This window comes from Antedon mediterranea, chromosome 6, assembly GCF_964355755.1.
Source record: "Antedon mediterranea chromosome 6, ecAntMedi1.1, whole genome shotgun sequence".
NCBI lineage: Eukaryota > Metazoa > Echinodermata > Crinoidea > Comatulida > Antedonidae > Antedon > Antedon mediterranea.
In genome coordinates this window covers 11,303,915-11,322,948 of record NC_092675.1, presented here as the reverse complement: position 1 = coordinate 11,322,948, position 19,034 = coordinate 11,303,915, and the positions used below count along the sequence as shown (strand labels likewise).

Genomic DNA, 19,034 nt, shown 5'->3' with positions numbered 1-19,034 from the left:
AGGCAATTTAGCTATTTCGTTGCTCAAGAGATTCATATATAAATCACAAATCAGATTTAATTTTTGTTTTTATTTCTTATATAAACCTACCATAATATGGTATGTTTATATGACATAACATATCATACTATCAATGTTTGGTATTTATTATTATATATCATTATTCTACTTTTCTCAATGCACCCATGACATCACATAATCTGTACCAATTACAGCAAACGCTGATATTGGAATGTTCATGCCTGCTTCTTATATATTTTTGGTTTGTAACCTTCGACCTGCGTGTTGATAAAGCAGTAGAGAATATAATTTCTTGCCTGGACACAATTTCATTACAATAATTTGCTTTAATGGAAATTCTATCATGATTGATCATTTGTAATTAAATTCGATGTGATTGAAATTGCTCTAATTAATCACACAGTAAAATTTCACTTGGATACGAAAAGAGAATTAAAGTTCATAGATCTAAATTTCAATGCATATATGCCTACCATTTAGAGCACTGGTTCATTCTAAACAAATAATACACAAATAGGCCTACTTGTTAAAAATAGAACATAGACAATTAAGGATGCTTACGCATTTTCGTTGTTAGCTGTGGCGCGTGGAGATGGATCGTCGTCTTTATCGTTATAGTCATAACTCGCCTTTGGATCGTAGTTCTTGATTAAATCTCGATGATTTTTTTGCAAACCTAAAGTTAAATTAGTATTTTAATCAATATTTCCTGTAGATACTATTAAAATTATAAATTAAATTGCAGAAAGACGGAAAATGGAGAAGAGTGACCAGGGATTTAGGCCAGCAAGCCTATGAACAAATGAGCAAGAAACATGTAAACTTTATACATAAACGAAAGAACTTCGGCAGACTATTTTAAAAACAGGTTTCAGTATTTTAATAACAATATTTTTTCAGAGTTAGTGAGCAGGGTATGACTGCTACTAGTTGATATAATTCACATTCTTACCGTCATCGATGATGCTAACAACTACGCCAGCACCTGTGATATTCTTTTTCCAAACTGGCATTACATGTAAATCTGTCTTTGGCTCATCTGTTGTTTTACGTTGATCGAACTAAAAACATGCATACAGAAATACGTGTGTTCAATCTGTGTTTAATGTTTTTGTTTTAAAACGATTTAACCATATTAATTTTTTTAAATCAAGAGTTTAGACAGTATGCAAGGTTTAAAAAAAATCATCTCGTTTCCAAGCAGAGGTGTAGATTAATGATTGATACGTACCAGGTACCATTGCTTTGGCCAGTACTCATCGTTGAACATCTGGGTAGGTTCTGGGTAAGGTTCAGATACTAAGTAATCACGCTTCTGACGGACAATACTACGTTGCTGCTCAACCCATTGAATCTACGAAATGAAGTAAAAAAAATGTTTAAACTTTAAAATATCGCTCTCGTTTGATCTTGATTATTGTTTCAGTAGCTGTAAGGCATATCTGGCCGTTCACCATCTCTTCAACTCACAAAAGAACTACTCGCAAGGGATCCGAGGAGTACAGTAGATCTCGCAAAACATACCAGTCGAATAAGCATATGTATGTACACTTGCTTATGTTAATTTGAATTATTTCAATAATGACATTAAAACCCGTTATTTCTGAAATTGATATAAAATATAGGCCTGTGTCATAAGTCAGGCATGTACATGTATTTACACACTGTAATGTAATTTTAATTGGATCTACCAATTAGGTCAGCTGCTGTTGATTCCTTGTTTTGATGTACGCAGCTCTCACAACATACAGAAATTAAAAGAGTAAAATTAATGTTTAAAGTACTTCCTTTAATATGCACCATCCACAATAATGTCAACATTTGCAAAGTAATTCCAAAACAAAGTAAAATCCCAGAGATATCCAATAGTAATAAAGTGTAAATAATAAACTGTAGAGCTAGAGCTGGTAAAAACAAAAACAATGGCTGCTGTGCACTTGCACAGGCAAACAACAACTGAACAGAACAAAAGAAAATTAGGACAAAGGAAAACAAAGGAGAAACAGCACACTGTGCACACTTGGCAAATAATATGTAAATGAGAATGCAAATAAGAAAGTAACAGAATAAATGAATATTCATAGGGCAGAAACTTCTAGAATAATAGGAACTAAAGTAATATAAAATAAATACATGCACTCTGCAGTAACAGTAATAATATGCCTAAACTTATTTTGGTTGAAGAAAATTATTTACACATTTGTAGAATTTCGTTTCCACATTTAACGTCAAAGATCGTTTTATATTTAAGGGCGTGATGTTTGCACATCAGTGTATTATGAATCAATATTTGAATCAATGTGGTCGTTTACACTTGAGGGCAAAATTTTTGCACAAATGTGGTTGATTGCACAAATATGACTTTTTGCACATTTCACGGCTCAACAGGCCATACACAATTTGTATCTTACCCGTTCGTCGTCTGCCAGACGTTTGGTCACATGGACAGCTGATCTAATTGATCTGCTTGGAATCTCCTGATGTTTTAACAAGTAGTAGTCATCCAATCCACCAATCTAAAAAAAAAACAATTTGTATTCAGAGTAAAACAGAAAAGCTTTAAGCTACAGACTTATTTTCAATTTCGGCGTTTAAATGTTGGTAAATTGTGCAGATGATGTTCTAACATTTGTATAGTAGTATTATTTTCAGTTTTGGTTGATTGACATATCTCTTTATATTCAAAGCAATCTACAAATTTTAGCCTAAATTATTTTCTTGTTTGTTCAATGTCATTTGTAATATAGACTAGAAACCGTAATAATGTAGTGATTATAAAGATGTATTCTACTCGATTAATCAGTAACCAAACTGATACTATTAGAAAAATTGCAATCAAACTCATCTAATGAATTTTGATTTAAAACGGCTGTAAATTCATGGACTAGCCTAATGGTTTGATGAATATTTTCATTCTAGTAGGCTACAATGTTATAACATTAATTAGATACTGACAATAATTTTTACTAAATTATTATTAGGTTTAAACTAAATTTCGGAAATAAAATACATTTTTCAATGGGGTCTGTGAACGGGCATCTAACTACCGATGTAGTAGGCGTGTTAAGGTGCTTACTTGAGACAAATCCTTCAAATTGTGATAACATTCTAAAACTGGAAAAACTGATTTTGTATTGGGATATCAAAAACATAAATGGAAGGGTTGCCCAGAATTAGGTCACGTCGGGGGAAAGCGGTCATTATGGGTTTCAAAATGGCCTTAAACAATCCACACTGGAAAGAGAAATGAATTACTGATCATTTTATTCCATTACACCCATATACAAAAAGTCATAGTTACACAGTCATTTAGCAATAAAACAAGTCACGTGACCAGCAAAGGTCAACAGGTCAACATCTAATTTTACCAGATATCATACTGTTTGATATCGTTGGATAGCTTTTGTTTTTTATTTTTTTATACACACGTTTTAAGAATATCTGTCCAATTTCATTAGTACTTTATCATAATTGTTCAATTATATTACATTTCATTATACTGTATAATCGTATTTATGTAGTAGGCCTAAAGTAGGCCTATGAAACATGTATGCTTCAGTAAACTTTTAAAATACTTAAGACCACACTCAACCTAATAATCATCATATCGGAAAAAGTACAGTCGGCCTATTTTATGAACATACCATATAGTCTACTGCATTACACTTACAGGACTGTAAAGTTATTATTTGCAATCAAAACTAAAGTCAATGAAAAGGTGACACAGAAATTGTTGATTGTCAAATTACTATTTAAACGTTGGAGAAAATTAAATTCTGAATCTGTTTCAACAACATACATTAACAGTAATCTTTTCCTCTTTTTTAAATAAATAATACCTGAAAACCTCGACAAGAAGCATTTGAAAGGAAGCACATTTCAAAAAGAAGCTCCCTCAAAATCAAGCCCACTGGGCTTCATTTCACGATAGACTATTATTATATTTGAATATCAAAGTAATAACGTGATATAATGGCAGATAACTTGTAATACAGATATAATGTATGATCGAGTTATATCGTAAATTCCGTACAGTTTAAAATGGTATTTTGATAAATACTTAAAATTGGCAGGTAAAGCCTATTTCGCCCACCTAAGAGTACTAAAAAAAGAAGCCCCTTGATTTCTTTACGAGATTTTACGGTATATGGTATAAATGCTATATTTACTGTTCAAAATCATGTGTATATTATGTTTAGATAGATTCAGGACGACCCAATTAATCCTTTAGCATTAGATGTCATATTCAAAAGAAACACGGGAAAGTTTTCTCGATCCGTCTTTAACAAACCTTCATGAATTGAAATATATTGTAATAAAGCCTTTCATATTTTGTAATAACGCTTAATTAAACTACCGCTCAGTACTCTGACTAAAAACGAAAGTTTGTTTTTTCTGTAATTAGGGCAAGTTATAACAAACTATTTTAGTGCCAGTTGAGTATCCCGGGTATAGGTGGACATCCCTTATGCATTTAGTAACAAACCATAGTTGTTGTAAACAAAATATTTTACGGATTAATTTGTCGTTAATTTGTAGGCATACTTGATTTTTGGTCCATTCATGATTTTGATCACAATAATTCTATGAACAACGCATAAATGTGAATTGATGCCAGCCGTGACCAGTTAGAGAGTATTTGACGTTAACTCCATTCATTGGTCATAGTCAAAGGTCACTTGATTTTCTGTGTCCATTATGTTATTGGAGTTTTTCTGATAGATTAAGATTGGTCTTAAATTTAGTAATATAGCGTTATCAATCGTATTCGGTTGATTTTCAACTATATACTAGGCCAATTGAAAGCGTCAATTTCGCCTAGTGGAAAATCGGCTTAACTGACTGTCTACGAATTAGACTCATAACCGACAGACATTACCTAGAGTTGCAAACAACTGAACCGCTGACACATTTTATGAGATTCGCGGTTTGAATGTTCAAATAATATATCTGATATATAATTACACTCATGAGGAAGGTGATATTTGTATAGTTTGTGCTTTATTCTTTTCCAAGTATTATACTTGTTATCATGAGGATAGAAGATGATATGAGAAATATGTTTATTAAAACATATTTGAATTATTAATATACTGCATTGTATATGTTTACGTCAAATTTGAGTTATTGAGTCGACTTGCTTAAACATACGATTAACACCTGAGTAAAAAACAAACAAATCGAATCTCATGTCTTGACTATTGGAATATCCATCAGACAGTTTCAGAAGCGATGGTGACCATAATGATAATTATCAACGAGACAAATTCGTCTATTTGTACTTTTTTGCCATCGAAGCAAATACAATAAAACTGAATAAATGCCTTGTACAGTACCTATACATCTGACTCTGTAATTACTAGTGAACTAGAACATGATGTAAATTGAAGCGCATGATTGCATATGCTGCCGTTTTTACCAATACTAAATAATATATGCACAGGGAAAAATATAGAAAATATTTATAGGCCTAAACAGCTAGTGTGATAGTAATCTCTGTTTATTCGCGAAAATAATTATCATTTTGCAGATTTGTTTATTTGCTCGTCAGTAAATACCGTTGAACGAGTCCTGACATCACATCCCACACACACATTATACAAGATGTAAACGTAACAGTTTGATCTCACATGTGGGTGTGGCGTTCGTGTACACTGTAGGCCTAATACAGTATATAATAATATTATAAGAAATATGTTTCAATGGATGATTGACAACAGACGATAATACTACAGGCCTAGTAATTATTATACTATCTTCCGTAGGAAGACCAAGAAATAACTGGATGAATCAAATAAAGAAAGACTTACAAGGACAAGTAGACACTAACACAACAACAAACCATCCTGCCATAAACAGAAAAAAATGGAAACAAATTGTGGAAAGCGTAATGTCGGAAGACGGAAAACGTTAACAACATATATATATATCTACGACAGTATATCAAAGGTCAAGAGGGAGTGAGAAATGTAGCCTATGTCTACTGGTTTACTCGGCAGGACTCCGTATTAGAACGGAGACATTAAAAAATGTTGTTCCTTTTTGTGGTACTCGAACATGTGGTTTCCTGCAATTAATATGGCATCATACTTCTAAACAATTGATAACTGAAATTTCATCACTAATCAATGGCAACTTACGTTATCATTCGTACCGATTCATCAAATTTTAAATGTCAGATATAGGGACAATTTGATTACATAATTGAAACCATCTAACGAATAAGGTGTATGTCATATTGTTTACTCGTTTCCTTTATAACGAGGTTTTTGAATGCATTGATTTTACCTGAAGAAAATATTGAATCTATTTTTAACATGATGAATGGCATACGCGTTTATAAAAATGGGGCAAGTTTGTTTCTATTAAGATGTAAAACACAAAAAAATGATTATTTTCAGGTCAAACATTTTGTTTAGATGTTATACAATTCGCAACGTAATAATATTGGGTAATAAATCTATTGTACACCATAATTGCTGGTAAAAATCATGTATGTATGTATTCTCCATCGATACAAAAAAATGTCCCGTTTAATAAAACACGACTTCATATTATATTAGTTCAGTCCCGGTACTGGATGATAATGATGATGACGATGGTGATGATGATGATGACGATGGTGATGATAGTAATGATGACGATGGTGATGATGATAATGATGATAATAATGATGATGACGATGGTGATGATGATCATTATGATGATGACGATGGTGATGATGATAATGATGACGATGGTGGTGGTGGTGATGATGATGATGCTGATGATAATGATGATGAGGACGATGGTGATGATGATGATGATGATGATGAGATGACGATGGTGATGATGATGATGGTGATAATGATGATGGATGATGATAATGATGATGATGATGAGATGACGATGGTGATGATGATGATGATGGTGATGATGATGGTGATAATGATGATGGATGATGATGATGATGATGATGGTAATGATGATGATGATGATGATAATGATGAAGATGACGATGATGATGTTATGTTTTCTTTTGTACGCTGCCGTTCTTTTTTGTCCCTCCATTTTACATTTTTTATAAATTCTATTTATGTGTTATTTTACACTTCATAAACAATAAACTTAGAAGAAGATTTAGAGTTTCAGCTGTCATTTTATACCAAGGTCAACGTTAAATTTTCTCAATAAATCATCTTCTATTTAAAGGAACTAGTTATTTATCATCCTTAAATAATACAATACATTCTGATTAGGGTACTATCAACTTTAAATTGGCTTTAGGCTATCTTTTTTCTAGTAGCACATGCAGTTTAATAAAAGCAATACGTAAACAAATGTAACGGATAGTTAAGATTTGCTGACGTTCTTCTGATCATAATTTGGGTTTGTGTTTATTTAATAGACACGATTTATTATCATAAATATTTGCTTCTATGTTTTTAACGTCCATTTTTCACCGGATAATAATACGTTATTTTGTTTTTTAACTTTCATGTCTATTGTTATCAACGTGTTAACATGTAATAAAACTAAAATTTTATAGCGTCACTGTTTCGTCTGAATTTGCACTCCGTTTCCAATTTTAACATCTATACACGTTAAAGTTCATAATCAAAAACTTGAAATGATGCACTTTAAAATTAAAATGTATGAAAAGAGAATAGTCCGAAAAATATAATTTGTCTTTCTTCTTAGATGTTATGAGAGTAAATTCATACTTGTTAGCAACAACACTATGTTATACGGTAGTTGAATAATCAGTAGAAATTTGTCTAGATAAATATTGATTGTTCATAAATTTTGCTATCAAATTAGGTATTGCCATCATTACAGCAATTCGAAAAAAGTCATGTTAATTACCGTATCCAAGATCAAAATGGAAACAAAGTGATACCTAGATGACTTGAATTTAAGGAGAAGTTATTTAGTGGGTATAATTATATTTTTGTATGATTATGTACTTGATCAACATTTTGTTTAACTATAGAAATATTGAATATATTACAAATTATATATAATAACAATTATTGATGAAAATGAGCAATTAGAAAAAATATGAAGATGTATTAATTATATGATATTAAAGAGAAGTTTTTCAGTGTACTTGATCAACATTTTGTTTAACTATAGAAATATGGAATATATTGAATTAACAAAATTTCATTAACATGAACTTCACAAATTAATGAAGAAAATGAGCAATTAGAAAAAATATGAAGATGTATTAATTATGATATTAATGTGTGAATAAAAGTGGTGTTCACGCCATCAAAAAAAACTGTAGATATCATTGCTGCATCAAAAATTGTGATTACAGTAATTTATTTATTGAATTTATTATTAGGCCTACATCATATTGAACACATATTCGACACTGATTGAAGCAGTTGATTGATTAATTGAATACAAGTTTACTTTAGAACAGCCTGAATAATTGTTTATTAATTTAATGGAAAAAATATTTCATCTGTTGATATTGACTGCTCTGCAGTAGCCTAAGTTCAACTCATAAAATAGATTTTCACCATTCATCTCATTAAAATTCATTATATTATGGATGATAATAAACTTTATTCATGTACCCGTATTTTAATTAATATGTTTTGCTAGTAAATAGTGGAGTTGTGGCTTGGTGGTTATGATGCTTGGCTACCACTCCAAGAGTCCTGGGTTCAAATCCCGTCACATGTCAGGATTTTTTCTAAGGACCAAATTACAACTCCACTCCCAAAGACTTCTAATAAGACTTTGTTAATGTAGAGCATCTTGTGTATATGTTTGTCTTGTGAACCTCTGAGGGTCCCTAATGATCAGCATCAGCTGGATGGATCACCCTCATTAAATATGGTTTTTTTTTAAAAAGGAAAAAAAAGAAGTTTCGAACGAAATAGATATATAACTTTCTACTTTTATTTGTGAATAAAGTTGACTGCAATCATAAATGTATACTATTAAACAGTATTATGAGATCATGATTCTTTGAAGTTGGCCATTCTTTAAATCTGTGCTAATTCTAAGCGGGGCGCATATGTTTTGCGCATGGGTTAGGTACTCGCATACGAAAATTAATTAAAAATGAAGATGTTATTATTAGGCCTAAACTGATATGCTAATAATCAATAATTTTTAGGCCTATAATTATATACAATCAATCGATTACTTATTCACTAGCAAAATATATTAATTAAAATACGGGTACATGAATAAAGTTTATTATCATCCATAATATAATGAATTTTAATGAGATGAATGGTGAAAATCTATTTTATGAGTTGAACTTAGGCTACTGCAGAGCAGTCAATATCAACAGATGAAATATTCTTTCCATTAAATTAATAAACAATTATTCAGGCTGTTCTAAATTAAACTTGAATTCAATTAATCAATCAACTGCTTCAATCAGTGTCGAATATGTGTTCAATATGATGTAGGCCTAATAATAAATTCAATAAATAAATTACTGTAATCACAATTTTTTGCTCATTTTCTTCATTAATTTGTGAAGTTCATGTTAATGAAATTTTGTTAATTCAATATATTCCATATTTCTATAGTTAAACAAAATGTTGATCAAGTACACTGAAAAACTTCTCTTTAATATCATATAATTAATACATCTTCATATTTTTTCTAATTGCTCATTTTCATCAATAATTGGTATTATATATAATTTGTAATATATTCAATATTTCTATAGTTAAACAAAATGTTGATCAAGTACATAATCATACAAAAATATAATTATACCCACTAAATAACTTCTCCTTAAATTCAAGTCATCTAGGTATCACTTTGTTTCCATTTTGATCTTGGATACGGTAATTAACATGACTTTTTTCGAATTGCTGTAATGATGGCAATACCTAATTTGATAGCAAAATTTATGAACAATCAATATTTATCTAGACAAATTTCTACTGATTATTCAACTACCGTATAACATAGTGTTGTTGCTAACAAGTATGAATTAACTCTCAAAACATCTAAGAAGAAAGATAAATTATATTTTTTCCACTCCAAGCCACAAACTAAAATGTGTATTTGAAACCAATGCTTTGTTGTCATCTTTATACAGCTGTTAGAGCTACCCTTTTAAAACAACGTTGAATAAATAAATAAATAATACTTTCTTTGGCATTGGAGTTGATCAATGAGTACACTGTTACGACGTGATAATAAGAAAGAAAATGCAAAAAAAAAAAACCGGAATACTATGAAATTACTTTTGAAACTGATATCTAGACAGATGGAACTTATCTTGTCCTAACATAATTATAACGCAATAACCCAGATTGATTTAAATATATCCCAGTTGAGAGGGATTGTATAATTATAACGGGTGATTTCCGAAATACCATAATTACAAACATTTTTCAATACGTATAGATTTAGCCTAGTAAATCTTCATAATATTGAGGACACGAATGAAAAAACAAATATTTTTGATACATTATTAGCCTAATAAAATATTAACTGATGATAATGCAGTTAACACCAGACTCCATTATTTCAGTCTGAATATGTTAGAAACAAGCGAATACTGTTAGAATTGAATTGAATGCAAGTAACAGATCTTATGAATACATGGTAATGCTGAAAGACAAATTTCAAGATACATAAGGTTTTCTTTATTGTGCTCATGTCTGAAAATTGACTCTTCACCATATAACACTTTGCATGATAATCCATTCTTTTGGAACATCTTGTATTGTATGTATATGAAAATTTGTCATTCGGGCATATTGGCCATCATGGTCAATTGTTCTATACTGTGCCTGAAAGGATAAAATCCTCCAAGTCTGACTGGTAGATGAGCAGCTAGATATACATTTCCAGAGTGGCTGTACCGTTGTATAAACTGTTGACATGTTAATTGGATAAAAAAGAATGATCGGCAAAAACTATCGTCTATTTGTCCAGTATCGCATGATACCTACATGCATAAATCCAGACCATGGTGAAGTAGTGTTGGTTCCCAGTATATTGGGTAACTATCCATTCAGTCACAAAAGATAGGCATATGTTGCTTTAAATTGCTTGACTTGCTTTATCAATAATGTATCTGATTGGAATATGCTTAACTAAAGTTGGGCATGCTTCTCTTTAGGATTTGGAAAATATCTTAAAATGTCTAACTTTTTTAGAATATTTAATTTTTAGGTTCTTCGCGCGAATCATATAGTTACAGTACATCGCTGATATCTTCTTGTGTACCAGTACCTCCTGGGGGTCATAATCATTGTGGTTCCCATATATTATCACCAACATATTGACTTATTCTCGTCATCACTTTCCAACTGTATTTCAAAAGCTGGATTTTATTTTTATTCTGTAACCTTCAAAACATAGGCTAAGCAAAATCACAATCATAGTAGCTCATAAATTAGCAAAAACGTGTAGCTTATGGTGGCCATTCTGACAATCAAAATGGTGGCCATTGAGTGAACTTCAAAAAGCTGTATTTAGATTTCTTGACCCTCAAAACATACACCTTGCCACCAAAATCACTTCCATGCACGATGTAGAAGCTGAGGTACGAGGACAAATCTGTAAATTTTATGGCAGCCATTTAAAAAAAAAAATGGCGGGCATTAGGTGAACTTTAAAATTAATACTGTATTTAAAATCCTTGACCTTCAAAATATATACATATACTTTTCCACTCAAATTACGTTCATATGATGTAGAAGCTGAGATATAAGGAAAATCTGTAAATTTTATGGCAGTCATTTTTATTTTCAAAATGGCGGCCATTGGGTGAAATTAAAATTAATGCTGTATTTGGATTCCTTGACCGTCGAAACCTACATTTTGCCACCAAAATCATGTCTATACATGATGTAGGCCTAGAAACTGAAATAAGCACAAACTCTATATTTTAAGGGGGCCGTTTTGAAAAACAAGATGGCGGCCATGGAGTGAACTTCAAAATGCTGTATTTAGATTCCTTGACCCTCAAAATACATACACTTTGCCACCAAAATCATTTCCATGCATGATGTGGAAGAAGAGATATGAGCAAAAACCTGTATTTTATGGCGGCCATTTTGAAAATCCAAAATGGCGGCTTTCCCCAGGCCAGATGAGCTGGAACTTTTTTTTGGTGGATATATAGACCCCATATGACACAAATCAGTTGAGAAACACTTGTTTCTAGTTTTTTCCCAGAGAAAGTGTAAAATGGGGATAATAATAATAGTAGGTTCGGGTACAGTAATTCTTGAGTAGACTGCCACTGGTAGTTGCAAATTCTTGTCAGTCGGGACCTCCGTGCAAATGCTGTGTTTAGAAAACACGTTACATGGAAAAAAAGTTTCACTAAAAAGATACTATCAATTTTTACTCCTAACTGTATCTAAACCGACAGAGAACAAATCCTCTTACAGATTCAACGGTAGAAATGGAGTACGACACAGTCATGACATGATTCTTAAAAAAGTTCTACAGTATCGTACTAAAATAATACAGTTTCATCAGAGATGGGGACCCAAATGATTTATTCCCTTAGTTTATGAATATTGCTCATTCTACTTGCGATTTTGCCAGGATTCATATATTATAAGTACCAAATGATACTGAAACAAGTATAGAAAGTTCCGAATCATTAACTTGAAAGTGAGTAATTTATATAGAAAATCATCTTATAATAATGATATACTTCTTCTTTCTGAAATTTGTCAAGATGATACAAAAGCATTAAACGACACACATGGGATCAAAAGAAAAGGTCTCGGATCATTACTTTAAATTTATGTTAGAAAGATATGTCACTTTTTTATGGTCATTAAGAGGATGTTATGGATGTTTTTTCCCGAGTTTCTAGATAGGCCTAATCAATGTTAACACATAATAGTATCTTATAATCAAGGGAACCTAAAGATGTCTATTTGTGTTTTAGCAAGTAGCTGCAGCTGCAATATGGACAAATGAATAAGTTATGGAAATTATGTTGAAAATCCAGAGTCTCATAAATATTTAGGGCTTTGGATAGATACGAATCTAAGTTGAGATACACATATGTACAAAGTGTATACAAAAGGTGTTCAACGCCTGTATTCCTTAAGGAAGTTGAAACAATATAATATAGGCCGTGATTCTTTATTTATTTTTTATCAAAAAGTATTATTCAATCTGTATTAAGCTGTTGCTGTGTTACTTGGGTAAATGGCCTAACAATGAAAAATTTGATTTGGTGTCGAGATTAGCCTAAAGATGTCACGCAAATGTGTAATGATGAAATGATATCTAAATTAAATAGTATTTTAGCTGACGAATCTCATATTCTCAACAATAAGTTAGTAGACCATCTGGAAGATTAACAATAATTCCAGTTAAAACAAATAGACATAAATTTTCATTCTTACCTAGCGCTATTAGACTACACAACAATGAGTTCCAAGGATAGGTCATTAGGTCTTTTGTATTTTATATTGCTTAATCAGTTGTTAGATCCATGTTGATCACGAATGTAAATACAGTAGTATGTGTGTATTGTTTTTCTTGTGTTTTTTTGCCAAGAAAACAATTATCCTTGTACTATGTATGAATGACTTAATAAATTGAATCTGAATCTGAATCATCTGATCCGCCTATAGCTGCAGAATGCTAGGCATTGTGGTTATGTGACATAATATCTAAACCCATGGATTTTGTATAAAAAAAACACTAAACAAATTTTATACACACACACACAGAAAAGCAAATTCACATTTTTTTTTCCAGCAATATGGTTACATTGTTACAAACAATACTAAAGGGTTCTTGAAGAGAAAAGATTATTTGCTGTAGTGGTAAGACCCTTTGTAAAATGGCAAAACATTCTATACTACTGTTATAAAATGTGATATTCTTGTAAACACACATTGTGTTAGTAATAATATACACGCTTTTAATATGCACACGTAGTCTACTTGTTTAAAACGGTAGTGTAAGTAGTAGAGAATATTATAATAGGTCTATCTACAGTATTTGGTTTTTCATCTAAACGATAACACAAGACAGGTATTATGCCGTTTACGCGAAACCTGCGATGCGGCTATGTTAGCGGGTTTAACACTGTGTAAATTAAATTCACAAATCAATAGAGGCCAATACAATATTAGTGTGCTGTACACTGGGAACGAGATCTTAATTTCATTCCAAACGAAGAGTTTCAATTTTGAATAAAACACTGTGCATTAACAAAAGATTTAAAGCAAATGAGGTTTCGTATGCGACAAAATAATTATCGTAGTTTTTATGGATATTATATTTGAACTAGTTGATGATAAATGTTGTTCGAATGGGATAGGCCTACAGTTGACATTTTGAACAATTACATAAAATATTAAAAACTGTAAAATAAAAAACGCGCATCATTTTAATGACATATGGTCCATATTTATTCAGAGCAAATACAATTATAAACATCAATAAAAATACAAATTATAATGTATTCAGACAAACGAAACAGTAAACGAGCACAATATACACATTTACAAATTCTTTGTGATCAGACGATTTAGATCGTTGTTACTCGATTTTTATTTAATTGGTTTTCAGTACTATTGTATTATTTGTTATTTTTCGCAAGAAATTTTAATCTCTTCAGCTACTGTATTTGCCTTATCTATTTACGTTACGCTACCGTGTTTTTAGTCGCGTGCATCGCGACTCTACAGCTCACTATGTCGGTCGATTGGTCAGTAAACACGAACTTGAGTACGCGACTGCAGCCATATATATGGCCTGTTTTTCTGTATTTTCTTTTATTATTATTTTTTGCTTCTATTTTGTGATTTTGTACTTCTTGACACGATCCTGACTAACTTTATTTATGAACAAACTTAATTTATATAATTGATTTATCAGTCGAAATAAAATAAATGTTGATATTATGTTTAGTACCAAACTATTGTTTGAATAAAAGTAAGAAAAGGTCGAAACTTGTTATTACTACGGTGCTCGTTACATGGTATTCCATCTGTTTATAGAATATAATCTACAATTAGCAAACTTACCCTTCCTAGCATGTCATAACCTAGATCGTCGGCTAGCCTCTTGACTACATCAGGACCACCATGGACTTGAACCGCGAACTCATTAGTAAAATTCGGCTCATTTTCTGAAAGAGTGGTTACTTGAGGAAAGTATATGCATGCTAACGTTACGATGACTGGAATCAAAATCATACTCGCCCCAAAACCGTTCCCTCGCCTCCTACAAACTCTATCTTAAACGGGAAGGTAAAAGATATTTAATCCAACTCACTTTTCACAAACCATGGGCAACCGTAATATTGGAACACACAACTCGCTTCTTTGGAGAGCAATGCAAACCAATGCAGTTTGGCGATAAGAGATATATTAACATTAATTGATCAGATTCGGCGCGTCTGTGTCTATTCTTTTCGTATTTTGATTAGTTAGCATACGGACACGTATCGATGACGTCACAAAATAGACGACGCGTAATGAACGAGGTTTGGAAGATACACATTTAGTATGAAGACCTGCTGATTTTGAATAATTAAATGATGGCATTACTTTACAAAGGCTGCTGTCAAAACTTAAACCAACTGAAATATCTATTAAGATAGAAAATAACACGAACAGTTTAAATCCAAAATCAATCTAAAGTAACTGTTTCCTCCCAGAATACATAAAACGATTTTAAATTCTAATTCTATAACCAAGACAATCAAATTGTTAAAACCAACTGAAAGTATTTGATTTATAGCATTAAACACAGAAACAATATGTGCCATGATATAGCCGTCCTAACTAAACGGTATTAAGTGTATGTATTTGAGGGGGGGGGGGGTGAGTTATACAGTAGTTATAACGTATAATCTCTGATGGTTTTCAGTGCAATTCTGCAAATCAATCGCACAGTAGCAGTACATGTTTTTACTTTTTCTTAGTTTTCTTAGCTCAATCTTTATTAACTTTAGGAGTTCTTTTACCACCAAGTCAATCCATCCATTCCAGAACACCGTATCTTACCGTACAGTAATTATCTAAAGTAACTGCATTGTTTTGTTCGTACCAGTCGTTTTATTTATTTAATATACACAGCATAGATAAACTGTGGACACGAACAACAGTTCATAAATATCACTTAGTCTCCTATCAATTAAATTATTCTACTATACTTATGTGCTTGAAAACCGATTTAAATGACCTAAAACTGAGAGCCAATACCCACAGGCCGCAGCCAAAAATTGCTTCTTCGCTCGCAAAGTAGGTCACTTGATTTTTTGTCGTTCCCTCCCACCGAAACGGATCTGTGCTGGTTCTTTCATTACATTGTATTTTTACTGTATACGAAATTCGTACATAAGATATTACGTATTACTCTCGTCTAAAATTGATGCAATACGATATACAATATGTCCTCTAATTGAGTTTGACAAGATTAGACTAACTTATGAAAATATTTGAAGTATAATATTTTCTAAGAAACAAGATTGGTTAGAAGCATTTGTATACTGCATGTTCGTGACCTGACGATCGTCCACCGAATAGAACCTTGTAAATTAAGACGAATGATTGTGAAATAGAAAACGTAGTAATGTTAGTATTAAGTAGATTTTCTTCAGTTTCTTCTACAATAACATTTATGATGAGATTAAAATGTTAATAGTATTCTTACCGACATCAGATACTAGGATGAAAAGCAGCGTATGGATATTAGTATCATGCGGTATGTAATGCCAAGGCAGTTGATTCAATGGGTTTAAACTTGGAATAGTAACCTTAATAAATATATGAATCTAACATAAATATATAATAAGTACATTATAAATTTTGAATAAATTGATAATAAAATAATAATAATTTTCAATATTCTAGCTTAGGTATTATACGTTTAACGGGAATATTGCTTAGGCTATTTAAGTAATTTTCAAATAATCATTTAGGCATAATTAATATTTCATTTATGGTGTAGAATAATACAAGAAATGATGAATAAATGTTCTTTCTTTAGGATAGGGGAGACCTTAATTTCATTGTTATATATTTAAATTCAAAATCTTCTTCAGAGAGTTAAGCTGAATCGGTGAAGCATTATTATTAGGCCTAGTATTAGCCTATTTGTTTTGTTAATTTAAAACACTTATCTGCATCGAAATCAACCATATTTGAATTCGCCGTATGCTCATCATGTTTATACCACTGAGATATTGATTCCAGTTTTATTACCCAATGGAACCATATGTCGATACAACATGTATATTTGTCATGGATTTTTTAATTAATCTGTTAAACATACTACAGTACAAAAATTGAATATTTTATTGAGTTGTTGTAAGCTTCTTGATACACATAATGTTCCCAGAGGAACGTGTAATAGTTCTGCATTTGTCTCTATATTCTGATTTGTTCACTTTCTCGAATTTACAAGTTAGTTTAAAGAAGAGTTTTTAATATTAATAGGTCAAATTAATTGTTTTATGTTTTTCATGTTTTATATTGTAGAATTTATCAATTTGATTGTATGTTATTATTTTAACTATTTTCAGATGCAAATTATTAAAATCATGACAAAATACCATTTACCATGGTCATAGACTAGAAGGGTATCATTTTATAATGAAAACATTAAATGAAGAAATGGTGTAAAACTAAATAGATTATGTTAATACAACACAGCCACTGTCACACACAGCCACTGTGCAAATTGGGACTGGTGTTTACCACCTGTTGGTCCAGATCCTTCACTAACTGAGTTAGTGAGAAGTCGAATAAATAAACAAATAAAATAAATATGTTTATGTACTTCAGCGGAAACAATAGAAAAACATTGAATCACAATTTGTACTTTCTATCAACCATTACTATAGGCATATCACCACATTTCTCAGTATCACCGTCGATACAATTTGGATTCTTTAATCATCTGTTCCATAATGTCAAACGAAAATCTTTCAATAATCTGCTTTCTCGTGGTGTTTCACACCAAGAACAGTTATGATTTTGTTAATATAAGTCAAAGATGCTCTCCGGGTGGAATGGCATCCTGCGATGATAGCGCGTTTTATTGTAATCAGTCAGTTTATATTTATTAATTTGCACGTAATTATGTTATTTTCTATGGAGCAAAGATTCGAAATAAGAGATTGAATAAAACTATCGAATATTCATGCAGTTTTCGTACGTTGTATGATCTAATAGTCTCTACCTCTCTGAGGAATAAGTAAAATAAATGTATTATTATTTTAGAACTTTAATTGTAGAGACAATCCGAAACCAGGACGAGGTACTTAAACCCGGTCACAATTTGCAGAAATTCTATAAATTATTAAATAATAAAAACGAAACGCTAAGCCGACAATACACAATACAATAATGATGAATAGCTGTTAACGTTTTACAGAAATTGAAATGTATTTCCGTGGCTAAAATCGTCCGTTTTTTTTTTATTTAGCCATGCCTATTGAATGACAGTTTAGTTGAGAAAGGGCTTATCTACAAAAAGCTACATTTGAGTAATTGACAAAACGTGTTTTTGTTTTTCATTACAAAAGTTCATGGGCTAAGTATTTTATTTTCAAATGAATATATTTCAAAAGTACATTATTAAAAAATATTTGATATAATTTTCAATTATTATTTTTGGTCGCGTGCAACGCGAATCTACAGCTCACTATGTCTGTCGGTTGGTCGGTAAACACTAACTTGTTTTATTGTGGGGGGTAAAATTGCAGATAAAACCTTTTCTCAAATTATTTGTACTTAAAAATGCCGGGAAATACTTTGAAAACAGGGTTTTTGATGACAATTTACCAAAATATTTTTATTATAACTGTAAGTTAGATCAGGTAATTTGTAAAAAAAATAGAAAATATATGAAAAGGCTTTTCTCCTAAGAGCATTGATCTGCCTCATTATATCTTCCTCATACTGTTATCTGATTGGTCAATTACGGTAGTCGAGGCCTTTAGTCAAATGATTTCTATAGGTGTTTGTAGATAAGCCCCAATAATAATAGTTATTATAATAAATTTCATATTTATAGACATATTTTGGGATAACTGGTCAATTCAA

General features: G+C 31.4%; 1 protein-coding gene across 1 annotated transcript in view; it reads right to left on the bottom strand.

The window, feature by feature from the left end:
* Positions 1-15,339, bottom strand: part of LOC140050871 (neuroendocrine convertase 1-like) — a 36,799-nt gene extending 21,460 nt beyond the window's left edge. Inside the window, exons 1-5 of the mRNA XM_072095837.1 lie at positions 15,006-15,339; positions 2,433-2,537; positions 1,253-1,375; positions 974-1,082; positions 583-697 (exon numbers count right to left, since the gene is read on the bottom strand). Of these exons, the coding sequence (XP_071951938.1) occupies positions 583-697; positions 974-1,082; positions 1,253-1,375; positions 2,433-2,537; positions 15,006-15,176 (623 nt within the window). The 5' untranslated portion in view covers positions 15,177-15,339. The remainder of the gene's footprint in view (positions 1-582; positions 698-973; positions 1,083-1,252; positions 1,376-2,432; positions 2,538-15,005) is intronic.
* Between the last annotated feature and the right edge of the window lie 3,695 nt (positions 15,340-19,034).